This window comes from Phaethon aethereus (genome assembly GCF_964289735.1).
Source record: "Phaethon aethereus genome assembly, chromosome: 1".
NCBI lineage: Eukaryota > Metazoa > Chordata > Aves > Phaethontiformes > Phaethontidae > Phaethon > Phaethon aethereus.
In genome coordinates this window covers 34,713,107-34,728,815 of record NC_138575.1, presented here as the reverse complement: position 1 = coordinate 34,728,815, position 15,709 = coordinate 34,713,107, and the positions used below count along the sequence as shown (strand labels likewise).

At 40.7% G+C, this 15,709-nt stretch overlaps 1 protein-coding gene across 1 annotated transcript in view; it reads right to left on the bottom strand.

The window, feature by feature from the left end:
* Nucleotides 1-15,709, bottom strand: part of TMEM117 (transmembrane protein 117) — a gene marked incomplete at its 3' end in the record, with an annotated part of 236,074 nt that overhangs the window by 29,200 nt on the left and 191,165 nt on the right. Inside the window, exon 5 of the mRNA XM_082002533.1 lies at nucleotides 12,999-13,158. Within this exon, the coding sequence (XP_081858659.1) occupies nucleotides 12,999-13,158 (160 nt within the window). The remainder of the gene's footprint in view (nucleotides 1-12,998; nucleotides 13,159-15,709) is intronic.

Sequence of the window (15,709 nt, the reverse complement as noted above, 5' to 3'; positions counted from 1 at the left end):
ATCTGGACCTGAATATATCGCCAGTGGTGAGGAGAGCAAGGGCTGACAAAATATCTGTAGGGATAGCAACAGTCCTGTAATGCACAGCACTACGTGGACAGGACTGCCCTGCATCCCTTTAAGGACAGCGTAAAAAGTAACCAATCTTTTTTATGGAGCTAAATATATGACACAGTTATAGCCATCACTCAAAACAAGCAAAGAAACTGCTTTTACAACTGTTTGAATTCTAAAAGGGAAATAGAACTGCCAGTGTAATAATATATAAGATTACATTGAGTAAATATGTGGCTCTGTCTGCTCCTAATGAAATAATATGCTAGGCCCTTTGCCCCCAATTAGGTAACTGCTCAACTAAAAGATGGGTAATAATATAAATTTTCATAATAATGTCCTCAGACATCTGAAGTTAGGGACCCTTTGACTTTAATTTCTTTGTGCCTCAGTATAAAATGTGGACAATAATGGACAATAATACTCCTATTGTGAAGGCTATTGTGAAGATAAATACACAAATGCTTGAAAAGCCCTTAGGAAGTACAGCAATGAGTGTCACAAAAAAGACCATGAGGAAATGAACTATTTCATCTTCATATCAAGGTTTCAATAGCGTGCAGTAAGTAAGGCCTGAGGCCACATGCTGCACAGAAAGGGTAAACCAAAATATTAAATATCTTCTCATTAAGTGAACACCATCCATCCAGTGCAGCAAGTGAGACAGAGGTCCTGTGGAAAAATGGGATGTGAATAGATAATTAAAGATTATCTATTTATCTATTATTGTATCATAATGCGTACACACATTATGAAAAATGTGAAAAGTTCATATGGGTGACCTTAATTCTGGCATCTCCTAACTTCTGAATGCATGACTCTGCAGCCTCAGTAATGTTGTCTCATTTTTAACACAATTTGTTATGTGTAACTGCAATTGTGTTGCTTAAATCATCATCTGCTCATTTCTGATATTAGGTTTGTTTGTATGATGCTTTTCTTTCTCTCATCCCCTGTATTTGGAACACTTTGTCCAGATGCGCAAATCTTTGCAGCCTGACCTCGAGGAATAGTAGGAGTTTGTGTAATGTAGATTAGCACAGCAATTGTTCGGCCCAGATGCCTGAAACATCCCCAAGGGTATTTAACATTCATTCAGAAGATGTAGGTGTTGTTTCGCAACTTAAGGTCAGGAGAAAAGTACCACCTTGCACCAAGAGAACACGCTGCAGCGCTCGGCTGGGAGGCGGCCGCCGCAGGCAGCTGGTGCAGCGCGGCGCAGGCTGCCTTCGGAAATGCTACGGGGCACAGTCTGGACGGTCTGGGCAGCTGCTCCGGCACACAGCCTGCAGAAACCACGCCGAATCATGGCCATCAAAAAGTACACGTGTGGACTCGAGATGGGACCACAGTCCCTTTGGCTGCCTCTAACTCTGGCTGCCCGATAAAGCAGATCACGTGAACGCTTCTTTTCTGCCGTCTACTCCAAGAGAGATCGTGTGCTGTACGTGGGATCACTGTTGCTGTTGAGGATTGTTTGTTTCTCCACTTTGGGCACACAGATCTGAAGTGGAATGAAATCTCATTATAAACCTAATGCGTGCTGCACTTTGCATATTGCCAAGCCCAAAGACCACCTGAGACTAAAAGCAAAGAGCCATCCAAGAAGGATTATAGGATTATATCCTTAAATCCATACCGAGATGCACTAAAAAGATGTACACTGTTTTCCCATTTTCATCTACAGGCGACAAAATGGATTACCTAGCCACAAATTTCCATCATTTAATTCCTCATGTAGTACCTGATGTAGGAAACATCATAGCAGAGCTCACTGAGAACTGATGGAGAGCGACATCGAAGCTGTTTTTGCATGAATGGAAAAGCTACCATGTCTCTCCTGAAAGATGAAATAAAACCACAGCCCAAAATGGCCTGCACCAGCCAGAACAGCTACACTGCAGTCTCCTGGATTACTGTATCACGTAATTAATACTGTCTGGGGTGCAAGCCATAAATGCACTGAGAAAAGCAGTGCTCCGTAGGCTTCTACAGTTGTTGAAGAAGAGATGGCCAGGACAGAATAGAAGCTTCTTGAAGGTGCAAGCCAAATTTGGCTGGCTGCAGCAGAAAAGCTCTGCCAGGTCTGGGTCAGTGAAACCACGCAAGTGCTTCATCCGGGGAGCGGGCCTCCACCACCAGCACCTGCCTTTGCTCCGTGCCTACCTCTGTGCCACTGAGGCAGCGTTGCTGGATGGGGAGAGAGGATTTCAGGGGATGAAGCAGCTTCAAGTCCTTCTGCCTGCTGCCGTGCTGCCCTGTACGTCAGGACCGGCCGGCTACCACCATGGGTTTTCTTCAGAGACTGGGAACTGCCTGCAAATGGCTGCTTCGAGCTGGAGGTGGCCGGGCACAGAGCTGCACCCTCACGAGTGCTTCAAACAGCCCTCAGCAACCTGCTGCCTTAGGACATGGACTGCCTTGCTCAGAGCCAGTCCTGAAAGTGGCTCCTTAATTCGCCCGTCTTCGTCCGGAGGGAAACGGATTCAGTGCCTGGTGTAAGCCAGTTCAGAGGCCCCGACAGCTCCACCTTGCATTGGTTGATAATGGACAGGCCCCTCCATGCCTGTGGCTGCCCTCCCTGCTAACAAAGTGGGAGATGAAGGCATACGGAGCTAGCTGTACTCATCACATTCTACCTGAGGCTATGTCGTTCTGGCATCAGAAGTATCAAGACATGTTCAGCATTGCTGGCTCCTACAGCAACCGAGCGCGTGTTGGGGGAAGGAGGTGAAAAATACAGCTCTTTCCAAGTTTGATTAACATCGTTTTTTGTTTCTGTTCGTAGCATTTCAACAATAGCGACAATGTGTTAATGCACCTACAGCACCCGTTGGCTCATGCGGGACTCTGAGGGATCTTAATGAAAAAATTGTATTGCAAATACTATCTAGGCACTAGGAAGAGACAGAGGTTAATTATTTGGGGACCAGCCGAGACATAGTGCAGTCCAAAGTCTGCAGTGCACTACTGGGACTATTTGGGAGACTCTATAGGCATGTTGATTTAGTTGCTTTGCTGCTTTGGTGGGAAACACAGATTCACACTGTGTCATGCAGTGCTGGTCCCTGGTCTATCTGGCAGATCTGGTAGGTGTTATGCTGGGGAATCTCCTCTCACTAATGAGCATTACAGGATGGGCAGACAAACATGGTCAAATTCCAGAAAAGAGAAACTTTTTAGCTTCTGACCTGTAGGAGACTAGAAGCCTGGTTGACTTAAGACCACCCTTACACAGCACTCATGACCCACAGGGACGTGATGCCAAACACAATACAGATGAGTAATTAAATGTTAGTTCAAAATCAGAAACCACTGCAACTATAATTTCAAATCACTAAAGGCACTAGGGAATAATTCCCCTCCTCTATACATAGGAGAATGAATTACTTATTGATGGGTTCAATAAAGTCTGATTCTAACAGATGCAAAAATATCAAATGTACTCAGTATCATCTCAAGACATTCGGTGATTAACTGATTAACTACATAAGTCCCTTTTGTTATACAAAGAAAAGCAGCAGCTTTATAGCACATTAGAAGAGCTCAAAGCCAATAAAAGTAAGCATGTCTTTTTCTAAAGTCTCATATAACAGGCTTCAAACTTTCCAAGGAAGTATAAACAACTTCCATTCAACCAGCTTTGCAGAAATAATGCAGTTAGATGAACAATACCAGGCATATTCTTGTTTCTGTTCCCCTCTAAGGTTTGATTAAGAGCAACTAAGCTGGTTTTGCTCCTCCTTACTTGAATGCAGCATTGTTGCCAGGTGGATCTGTATGCCCCGGTATGACCTGTCACTAAGTCCTGTAAATTCAGTGTGCCATGTAGCTAAATGTAAGATACGGATAGGCATAAAACTGTCTTAAGGCAACACTCTATCTAGTGATGGCAAACTGAAGTTTATCTTTCTTCTTTTAACTCACATGGTTGCGTTTACAAATTGCATGCAATTCTATCACTTAGAAAACAGCTGAACCAGTTCAATCTCATCTCAGATTTTTCATTTATAGATAAAAACCTGTGTAACAATGCTCATTACAAGACAGATTTCTACAATCAAATAATACATTCCAAAGCATTGCTGTGGAGAGTTGAAATTATCTGAATGTCACCATTACTGTTATATCAACATATATCACTGCAATATAATCTTAAGCAATGCAACACTCGTCAGACATATGTCCCACAACAACAAAACCTATCACATGCTGATTATAGCAGAATCTGTGAAACTACTCTCCTTGCAACTAAAGATGAAAATAGTCCTGTGAAAGACTTGCAAACAATTCCCAGCTTTTCTTGTGGCTAGAATACCATGGGTTTTGTGCATTTGGGATGGATATGCTGGTTTCAAGGGGCAGCATGTGAAAATGTTAGGTCTGCTTTTGGAGAACTGCTTCATTATGTCAGGCAAATACCAGCACTGCCTCAGTGTCACATTATGGCATGGACCCATTGTCAGGGTAAAAGGGAATGACTGTGACAAATAAGAAGCTTTTTCAGCTAATTCATTTTGTGCGTAATCATCTCAGAGCCAACAGGCTCCCGCTGGGACGGGTGCCTGATTATGCTAGAAGCTGTACCAAGTCAGACAGCATCCTTCTCTGAGCACCTTAGGGGCTAAGCAGACAATCAGACAACTAGTGAAAGAAAAGAACTACAGTTGCTCCTTTTCAGCAAATGAGAAACTGAGCAACAGAGCTAAAAAAGGGTTCCAGCCCTCAGCCAGTATAAATTGGAACAACAGGATTCAGGTCAGCACAAATATACCAAGTTACAGCAGCTGAAGCAAATCCTGGAGTTGAACCTATAATGCTTGAGACAAAGATAATGCATCCAAGTAAGACTTAACCATCTGCGACCAGTGTAAAGGATGAAATGTACTTAAAAATACTGTACTTCACATGTCTCGTTTGACAAAATCCACAGCATAAAATGATGGTGCTGATTATCAAACTAGACAAACACGGAATGAAAACACTGCCATATAAACCAGACAGCTCATTAAAAAGGTAGGGTATATAATGTGCAGTGAGGGACAAGATACACCCACCTCTTCTCAGGGGAAAATGATTTTGTTTATCATTTTCTTAGTCCCAAAGTAACTGAAAGAAATGAAGAAATAAACTGTACTTTAGAGTGGGTTCTGGCAAGGGGGCGAAGGAATGTTTCAGGGATTTTCAAAAGGAATTTATACATCCAGCTGGATCTTGAAAATATTCCAACAGAAACTTCTGGGTTTTAATTACACTTAACAATGCTGTACTTCCCCCCCCCTCACCCTTTTACATAAACACTACACATACTTCCATCAAACTCAAAAGGTGTTTCCCTTCAAAATAAAAACAGTGGATTTCAAATGCATTATTTTACTCTCTGATCTATAAGTACAGTACATTTCCATTTTCTTTGTCTTGTCTACAGAAAACAACAACATGAAAGAGGTGTGGAGGATCCGTGCACCAGTTTTTCAGAGCCTCACTTCCTTGCCAGGAGAGGGACATTTCACTCTGTGGGATGCTGACTCGGTTTCTAGCTGCTTTTTCCTGAGCTGCCAAACGGGCCGTTTCTTGTCCCTCTCAGTACACGACAGTCAGGAAATAACCCACTCTCTTGATACCAGTCACAGCCAGAAGATACAGGAAAGCTAACAGAAAACAGGTGTCTGATGGGATGGACAAAAGTGAAGCTCAGGAGATCTACTGTTCTATGTTCAAAATAGAAAGGAGGAAGACTTGATATCCCTCAAATCAGTGACTCTCAGGGAAATGAAGCACTTTGGGACTAAGAAATTCAATACAGATATAAATCCATGAGTAGCAGCTGTAGGGTCACAGAATCACAAAATCATTAAGGTTGGAAAAGACCTTCAAGATCATCAAGTCCAACCATCAACCCAACACCACCAAGCCCACTAAACCATATCCTGAAGTGCCATGTCTACACGTTTTTTGAACACTTCCAGTGATGGTGACTCCACCACCTCCCTGGGCAGCCCGTTCCAATGTTTGACCACTCACTCAGTACAGAAATTTTTCCTAATATCTTGTCTAAACCTACCCTGGTGCAACTCCTCTCACTCTATCACTAGTTACTTGGGAGAAGAGACCAACACCCACCTCACCACAACGCCCTTTCAGGTACTTGTAGAGAGCAATAAGGTCTCCCCTCAGCCTCCTCTTCTCCAGACTGAACAATCCCAGTTCCCTCAGCCACTCCTCATAAGACTTGTGCTCCAGATCCCTCACCTTCGTTGCCCTTCTTTGGACATGCTCCAGCACCTCAGCATCCTTCTTGTAGTGAGGGCCCAAAACTGAACACAGGATTCAAGCTGCAGCCTCACCAGTGCCAAGTACAGGGGCACAATCACTTCCCTGCTCCTGCTGGCCACACTGTTGCTGATACAGGCCAGGATGCTGTTGGCCTTCTTGGCCACCTGAGCACGCTGCCGGCTTATGTTCAGCCAGCTGTCAACCAGCACCCCCAGGTCCCTTTCCGCCGGGCAGCTCTCCAGCCACTCCTCCCCAAGCCTGTAGCGTTGCATGGGGTTGTTGTGACCCAAGTGCAGGACCCGGCACTTGGCCTTGTTAAACCTCATACAGTTGACCTCTGCCCATCGATCCAGCCTGTCCAGATCCCTCTGCAGAGCCCTCCTGCCCTCCAGCAGATCAACACTCCCACCCAACTGGTGTTGTCTGCAAACTTACTGAGGGAGCACTCAATCCCCTCATCCAGATCATCAATAAAGACACCGAACAAGACCGGCTCCAGAACCGAGCGCTGGGGAACACCGCTTTCAGATTCAAGAAAAGGAACAATTCTTGGATAGGCAAGAAAGACTTGTGTCTGACCCACTAGAAAGAAATGCCATGGTGCCAATAATGGCATGAGAAACATTATAATTTTGTTGGTTAAACAGCATTTAGGAATGTACTCAGGTCTGTCACTTGAATTCATGGTAAGTACAAAGAAAGTGAAGCTGTAGATCAAGAGTTGTTCCCTCTAGTCCTTCTAATTCACTTTTATTTTTCAGGGCTATTTTTGAATGTTTTACATCAGTGCTAATAAGGAACATTTCCGTGATCCATAGAAGGATGAAGGTGTAGAAAGGACAAAAGAAGATGGGAAAGTCTTTCCTATGTGAGAGACTTTGCAGGAAGGAAAATCCATTACTTGCTACAGAAGGGTTTCTCCCCAAGTTACCTCACCTGAACTTGTCCCTTTCTCCTTCAGAGATCTGCAGCCCATGTACGGTTCTTCAGCACACATTGCACCATTAGCTCTGTACCCATTTTTGTAATACTGTTTGACAGACATGTCTAAAACCTGCTAGTGAAGAGCGATGTACTCTCAGTGGAATGAAACACTCCACATAATATCTGAAAAAAGTAGTCCAGGCTATACGGCTCCTCCTTGTAAAACCTTGCCATGTGGTAATGGCTGGGGACACCAGAAATGGAGCTGGATCTGCTGTCAGCTGTATTAACGGTGAATTCCCATCTATCCTGACTCCTCTGAAAAACCTGTCACTGGTCACCTGCCCTTATGGGTAGGTTCTCATCTTGAAAGGGCAAGTAGTACATGAATAAAAAAGCATAGTAACCCCTCACATACAGAAATCCTGAATGTCAGAGATGACACAAAAGTCATTTCCTAACTAACTTCACCAACACAGATGTTTCTCACAAGTTTTGACTTGTATTTTATTATTGTGTTTTCAAATGTTACAAAGCCCAGAAAATGTGTGATGGAAAGTACCCTGACATTCCAGTGCTCACTTCTTCAGAAATTATTGTGCTGAATGGGAGGTTTTAGAAGGACATTTTCATTCAAAGTTGGGTAACGTCCTTGGGAATAAACTATACATCGGTACTTTTTGCTGCTGTTTGCTAGGAATCAAAAAAATTTATATACCAATCTTGAATCAAATGTACAGCTGAGAGGATATACTCTGACAGGAATGACAAATATATATATTTTGTATATCCTGATTTGTCTACGAACAAAAAATCATTTCTTGCTTATCTGTTTCAGAGGAAAACTACCTGTGTATTCTACCAGAATACCTGTGTATTCTGCTTGAAGTATAAATCAGGATTCTCTTCTTGTTTGGATACATGTAAATTAATTCTATCAAATTACTAAGTGTAAAGCCAGTTAAAAGTCACAATCAAAGTACATTTGCAAAGTTTAATAGATTTTCTAAAAAAACCTCACCTCTCCCAAAATCAAGTCTTTACCCACTTGGTGTCGACAAGACCATATTTCTGCTCTATCTTTTACTTAACTACCAAGCAGATTATATCTTCTTCTATGCTCTTGATGTTGTGGGTGGTGTTTTTTAATGTGCTCACACATCATGCTAGATTTTACTCAAAAATCACCACTAGTGTAAAACTGAAAATAAATGGAACTGTCCCCGCTTTATGTGTTTGTTAACAAGACCAGAGTCTGTTCCATTTTTCTGATAACATTTCTGTGTTACTGTTTAACAATGACATATACAAAACATAATTAACATTACAAAGTAGCTAAATTAAAATTAAATTAAATTATGAAGAACTAGAAGAAAAAACACAGGACAGCCTCAATACAGATTTTCTTCAATCTGTTAACCTTCTAATTCTCTTATTAAAACTCTACCAAAGACAGAAGACCAGACTTTCTGTGAAAACAAAACAAAAAAACTAAGTGACAAGCCACCCATTAAATATGATGATTTTCAACAGCAGTGGCAAGGACTGATCTACAGTTACATGTTAGAGCAATTTGCACACAAAATACTATGAAAAATACATTTGAAAAATGGTTATTATTAAAATAATCTGTCTGCTGATATCCTAATACCTACGTAAGCAGAGACCCAGCACTAGTTTCACATACAAGAGCTTTCTCAAAGAATTTTAAGACATAAGCGCTTCCTGGATTCTCTTTATTCCACTCAGTTGCTACAGAATTTGAGTTTATTGAAGGACAAACTCTTCTTTTGGAATCAAATAGTATTTTCAGGTAGCTTTTAAACCACTTGGACATTGCATCTGATTGTGCTGTCAGATAAAATGTTGGACTCAGTCATAAGAGTTGCAAGAATTTAGACCATGGGACTTGCAAAGTTCTCAGCAAAGTAGGTACAGTGTGTAACTCCACAGTGATGCTGAAATACTCCACAGTCTTTCAGAAGTCTGGAGAAACCTGTAAACATTCACAAAAAACACTACAGAGATGAAACAATTAATCTCCCCTGGACACACAAGGACTAATAATCCAGCCACCACAGGCTCCTACCCATTAGCAAAGTCACTGAGAACATGACACCAAAAAAAAAAGAAAAAGCCATATATAGGCTAATGCATGAATTACTGTCTACTTGCTCAGAGGTATTCGGACTGTGGGATTATAGTTTCATTTTTCATATTTACTACTTTAATTAACAGCTTTTCCATTACATCTTTGAGAAAGAGAACTAAATATGTGAATCTTGCATTAAAATAGTAAGAAGTTCTATTACATAATAACAGCATTACTACGTATCCAGCTTTAACATGTGTGGTCTTGCACTCAGTTTGAAACTGAGGCTAAAAATATAATGATGCCCACGTAGAGCAGTGAACGCTATAGATGCCAGAAATGTACATATGTTGGCATCTTGCCATCACAATTATCAGGGCAGACATAATTAAACATATTGTGAAAATGACTAACTTAATCACTTCCATACTGTGGAAAAAATAACAATTTTGTACAGTTTTTACTTTCTTAGTATAAGCAAGCGCATGTTCTTTAAAATGAGCTAAGGCTCACCTGTATTGGACTGAATTTGTTCTGTTTTTTCAGTGAGAAAATATGCAATCTTTATATTTAAAAAAAATTACTGTTTGTATTTACATTGGATAAAATATCCTGACAACCAGGACTGGAATAGAGACCTCTGTGCTGCCTTTCAAACAGCCTAAGATGGGTATGGTCTCTGATACACTGTCCTAGACCCAATGAAACTTAAATTCCTTTCAAACCGTGGCCAGGCAGCAGTGGGAGAAGTGGAGATCACCCTGCCTGCAAGAGTCAGACATGCTCTAAAGAAGTTTCATTGATAAAACACTAGCAGAGAAATGCTACTTTGGCTCTTTGGCCAGCTGTGGAAATAGCTGAGCAGGATCCTTGCAGAGCTGCAGCTCTGGACTCGAGCCATACCACCCTCATAACGTTTCTTTTGAGTCTGGCTTAAGGAATGGTGCCTCTCAGCTCATCCTGTTGGGTCTGTTTATTCTCCACGGAAAGAAACGTGGACCTCTAGGGCCTGCAGCATCTCATCCTACTGTGGATGTTTAAAAGCGCCCCAACTGTACCTTGTTCTCTCCATTCACTATAAAGCCACAGTGATTAAAATCAGGTGGAGATGTATACATAGCAGCCATCTAAAACAGGCATTCAGGGTCCCGTTTCGTCACTCCAAGGAGGGTGGATGTCACAGCGAGGTTGGCAGAAGAGGTAGGAACACAGCCTGAGTCACAAGCCAGCCACACGCTCCATGAGGTCCTGTTGTAGTCCTGCAACCTTCTCCATGATCTGTTTTCTCAGATTGTCTTAGTATTTTTGCAGTCATAACTTTCACATTTACATTTCAAACACAAGTCCCTGTCTCCTACCGTCTCTCATCTGTGCTTTTCCCCCTGACCTGCCCCTCGAGCATCTGGTGAATTGCTCGGACTGGAGGAGCCTTTGCACACTAGAAGGAGTGGGGCAGGGAGGCAGCCAGGGTTTGCTGCAGGGTGGAAACCAAAGCTGAAAAGTACATGCACCCTTTAGCATCGCTCATGTATAATTGTCTGCATAAGGTTCAGCTGTCTGTGTTCTCCTCTTCACATCTCTGCCTGAGTTATGTCTAATTGAAAAAAGGTAGTTCTTCAGGGCCGGGACCTCTTAGTCCTTTATTTCTTTCTTACGCTCTACACAGGGCTTAGATAAATATTAAATTGTAATAATACTATGAAAGCAAAGCCGTCCTTTACAATTATGTGATTATTTTTCACAGCATTGAGAATGAGTTTCCAAACTCAATTGGTTTTTCTCTTGTTGCTATACACAGTATTAATGCTACCATTCAGAGGGACAGAAAATGCCTATACTCAAAAATCAGATGAGACTTCATCTGTGCTCTTAGCATCAGCCTCAAACAGAAATTTTTTAACACTGAGCGTTCTTTTCTTTTTTCTTAATTTTACCAGTTTGTTGCTAAAGCTTGTTAAGTTAGAAAAAAAATCTGTGAAACGGGCAACACTATTAAAAAGAATTTCTAGAAATATATAATTCTAAAGCAGACTTCAGTCAAAGTATCATGATCCCCATTTGTGATTTAATACTTTGCTGTCTCGACTTTATTGCTGTAGCAGAAATACACTGTAAATAAAACATGCCAACTTAAGTTGTACAGTCCAAATAAGTTTAAATAAATAAATAACTCCATTACACAAACATTAGTCAAAAATGCAATTAAAAAGAGCCTCTTGCTTTGTGTTGTAAAAATATGAAATAGTACTCAGGACAGGTTGTTTCAAATAAAATTCTTCCCTATATTCAGCAAGGTCAAAGTACTGGAACTTAATTTTTCAAAGTTGAAGGGATGATTTAATAATTATTTGATATGAAGACAACTCTGTTTCTCTACCCTACACACAATATCAAATTCAGTATAGCTTGATACACCGTGTATTTTCATTCACACTTTGATTAAAGCCCTGTGAAGTACAATCATTTATTATACATTCTCTTGAATCTTTTTGAAACAGCAAACAAAATGTAAAATGCAAGGGTAGAGCAAAGAAAGCAGCAGAAATCTTACTAGAAACATAGTATTCCCTTCCTTATCCTCCTTGTTCTAACCATGAACCCACAGTGAGCAATGAACAGTGGTGGACAGAGGAAAATAAAACTGAACTGTAGGACTTTATGCAGCTTCAATGTCCTAGTACAGCAGTGATAAATTCTGAGTGTCACCACAGTGTCACCTCTGATAATTACTCAAGCAATAGCTATCTCGTTAAAGAGAACTATGTGTCTCAGAAACGGTCTTTGCTAGTAGAGTTACTTAGTAATATATTGGAGAGAAAGAACCCATCAGTTCTCAAATTCTTTGCTAAACTTCATTTCAACAGTCTAACATGTCTAGGACTAATAGCAAAAGTCACTCAGGCCTTCGATGCTCCTTTTCCTTGCCTCAGCCCAAATGACATGATTCTTCACAGAGCATTGAGTGAGTTAGTCACCCAAGGCTCAAACCACATACAAATGCAAAGGGTAGAGCACAGCATCGCATGAAGGAGGTTTTTGGCCACATACTTGTGACCCAGATTCCTTTCTTAGCTAGATTCAAAGGAGCAGACATCAGGCAGACTGCAGGGAATCATCTCCCCAGTTAACCTTGCTGGCAAAAGATATTACAGTACAAGGACCTTATCAAAGTAAAGAAATCTTCATGTGAAAGTGGAATGTGGAATCTTAATAGCAAATACAAATTTTCATCTATGAAAATGCTGTAATGCGTGTATACCTAATATTGTAAATGCTTGAAATATGGAAGTATTTCTATCTTGTTTGCCTGAATTTCTCTCATCTTCCTAACAGAAGCTTTGAATTTATAAAACAATTACCTTCTGTTTCTTTTTCTGATGTCATTTTTGCAGAAAACACCTTCTAATTTGGAAAGTCATCCAGTTCTTACCTGGTAGTCTCAGAACAGAAATCAGCAATGTTTTCACAATAAGAGGCCAGCAGGCTTTTCGCAAAGTCACTAAGAATGGTGTTATAAAATGCCTCTACTACGTTTGCAAATGCTTCAAACTAAACATTGACCTTTACGTATGAGCTAAACGCCATTTGCTCTAGAGGAAATAGAGTGACTAGGCAGCCTCAGCAGCTTGAATGAAACATGTGGAGAGTGTACCTGCATGACAATAAGAAGGTCAAACACCAAGATGAAGGAAGCCAAGAAGGCTCTTGAGACCTCATCACTTGGCAGAAATCCACGATTCAGCTTGTCCCAGCTGATCCAGTCAGTAGTGATGACAAGCACAACCACAGAGGTCAGAGTAAACAGAACCGTCCTGCAAGGGAAAAAAAAATAGTTCAGAGAGAATATGATAGTAATGGAGATGCATCATTCTATTTTTTCTGTCTTCTAACGGTCAACTAGTGCTTTATCGGTACTTTTCCACTGATGAAAAGAGAAAATTAAGTGTACAAAAAAATCATTTAATTCAAAATAGGAAAGCAGTCAGCTGTATCCTTAGCAAAAAGAAATTTAGTAGCTGGTACTAAGCATGTTGCAAAATTAGGCTGGAGTGTATAACTCTTGTTCTTCATTCCGTATTTTTCACTGAAGATGCAAACCAATTAAGTAAAATAAGAAAGAAGTAAACTATAATAATGTACCAAGGATTGTATGATCTAGGCCAAATTAAAATGAACAATTTGAGAGAACATTCTCTAAGGCACCAAAGACATTAGAACTTTTGAAAAGTCTTTTCTCAGTTGTAGGAGCTATAGGAAACTAACTGTGAAGTCTAATTATTATATATAAACATGTCTGTATGAAAGAATTTTTCATTGCACTAAATTAACCTTTAGTAGATTCTGGGGACTGTAGAAAGATTTTGCTTTGTGCTCCTAAGAAGTCCTTTGTACAAGCTTTCAACACATCTTATGGCATTTCTGAGAAGTCAGTGAAGAGTGAATTACAAAAGTAATAAAGCCTCCGTATGAATGCTACGAGAATTCCAGAAGATACATTTGGCTAATTTATACAATTTTGCAATATGGTATTTAAGAATATATCTTTTAAAGCTATCCCCTCAAAATAGATCTGCATCATTTCCAGCAGCACTTTGGTGATATCCTTCCGAGTTGGCAGCGATGACTGATTGAATTCTTGGTTCCGTGGAAACAGGAAAATTTAGCTGCTAATTACAGGGGGAGCAAGACTTCTCCCAGTAGCCATAGCTATGCGTAAACCTGTGCTATAATAGAGGCATATCAACATCTGAATGCATGCACACAGCTAAATAATTGCAGCAGGGTGGAGTTTTTTTCTGCAGCAATAAAGTCTAATTTTCTTCAGCTACCGAGGGCTGTAAAACTATGCCAAGAATATTTCCCGTGACACTTCCAAATAGGACAAATGCTCAGAAGAGTAAAAGAAAAATCTGTATACCAGTAGTCACAGGCTACCAGTCTGTAGGCATTTCTTTTTATACATCAGCCTTGACTGTGTCTGTGTAAGAAGGGAAAACAAATATGCACATAAGTGGTAGTGTACACATTTGGACTCCTAAACATCATTCTTCTGTGGCATGATGGGCTGCATTTCTTCACAATATAATGGAACACAAAATGACTTGGTTGCTACCACCTTTACCTTTGAACATCAATTTTTATTCTTAATAAATAAATTCAATTATACTCAACACTGTGGTTGGCACCATAACAGCATCCCTTGAGTGTATTACCAGCACCTGGGCCAGAAAGAAATGAATGAGGTATAATAGACTTAATTAGACCTAAGCAATAGTCAAGCCTGCTTATCCCCAAAACATTTGTTTAGCTACCATCTCACCTGTCAGTACGTGAACCTGATGGACTTTTCTACAGGCTCCACTTTGGCACATACCCAGAATGGCTTACTTCAGAAAGGCGATTCAGTATGGTGCTTCTCTCATGCATATAGTCTCTTGAGACTCACAAAAGGTACCTATTTTGCCTTCATATCTGAAATTCACATGGAGGTAAATGTTCTCACTTTAGCTGAGAAGTTCTCCAGAAAGAACACAGTCCTCAGTGCTTGTCTGCCAGCCTATGCAGACTGCCCTGGATGTTTGGTGTACTGATTTTCCCCATCCTCATGCTGAGGAACTCACATGTCCTGGTGCACAGACAGTTTAGAAATGTAATTCAAGTCTGCGTAGTTTGCTATGGAAACCATGTACCCAGAAGTTATGCTCAACACTACTCTGCTTCAGTCCTCTTGAATTATGCATTTGCGTTTTGGAGCAAGAGTTCAAAGCATGGAAGGTCAGGCTTTGGCATGTGTGCAAGCAAAGGCAGACATATTTTTATGCATGATTCATCGGCATGCATGCAAAGACCAGCGTGTGTGCTCAAGTCCTGATTTCCTTGAGGAAAAGCATATGCACTTAAAAAACTGCTTCGTTATTCATTCTGAAATGTCAAATAGGGAGGGAAGAGAGCAGAAAATGGGCTGCTAATAGAATAAGAAAATGTGAAACCAATAAAAAAGGTTAGAAATAGACTTTTGAAACGGTTGCATTAAACGGCATAATTAGCATTCAGTTGTATTTTTGGCCGATGATATTGGAACACAGCAAGATATTCAATACATGCTTTTGGCGTTGTTATAAACTCAGTTTGTCTGGGTTAGAGTTCAGTTCACTTCTTGTGAAAGCACAGCATTGCCCCAGTGTCCTGGGGATTAAGAGAAGCATCTGAGGATTTCATTTAATTTGACATAAATTGTATCAGATGAACCAATGTGAGCTACCCTGCAATATTTAGGCCAGTGTAGTTTGTCCTTTACTCTGCAATGCACATTAGTGAGAAAGAGCTATGCCATCAAGCTATTCACAGCGTTGCAGGCAGGTC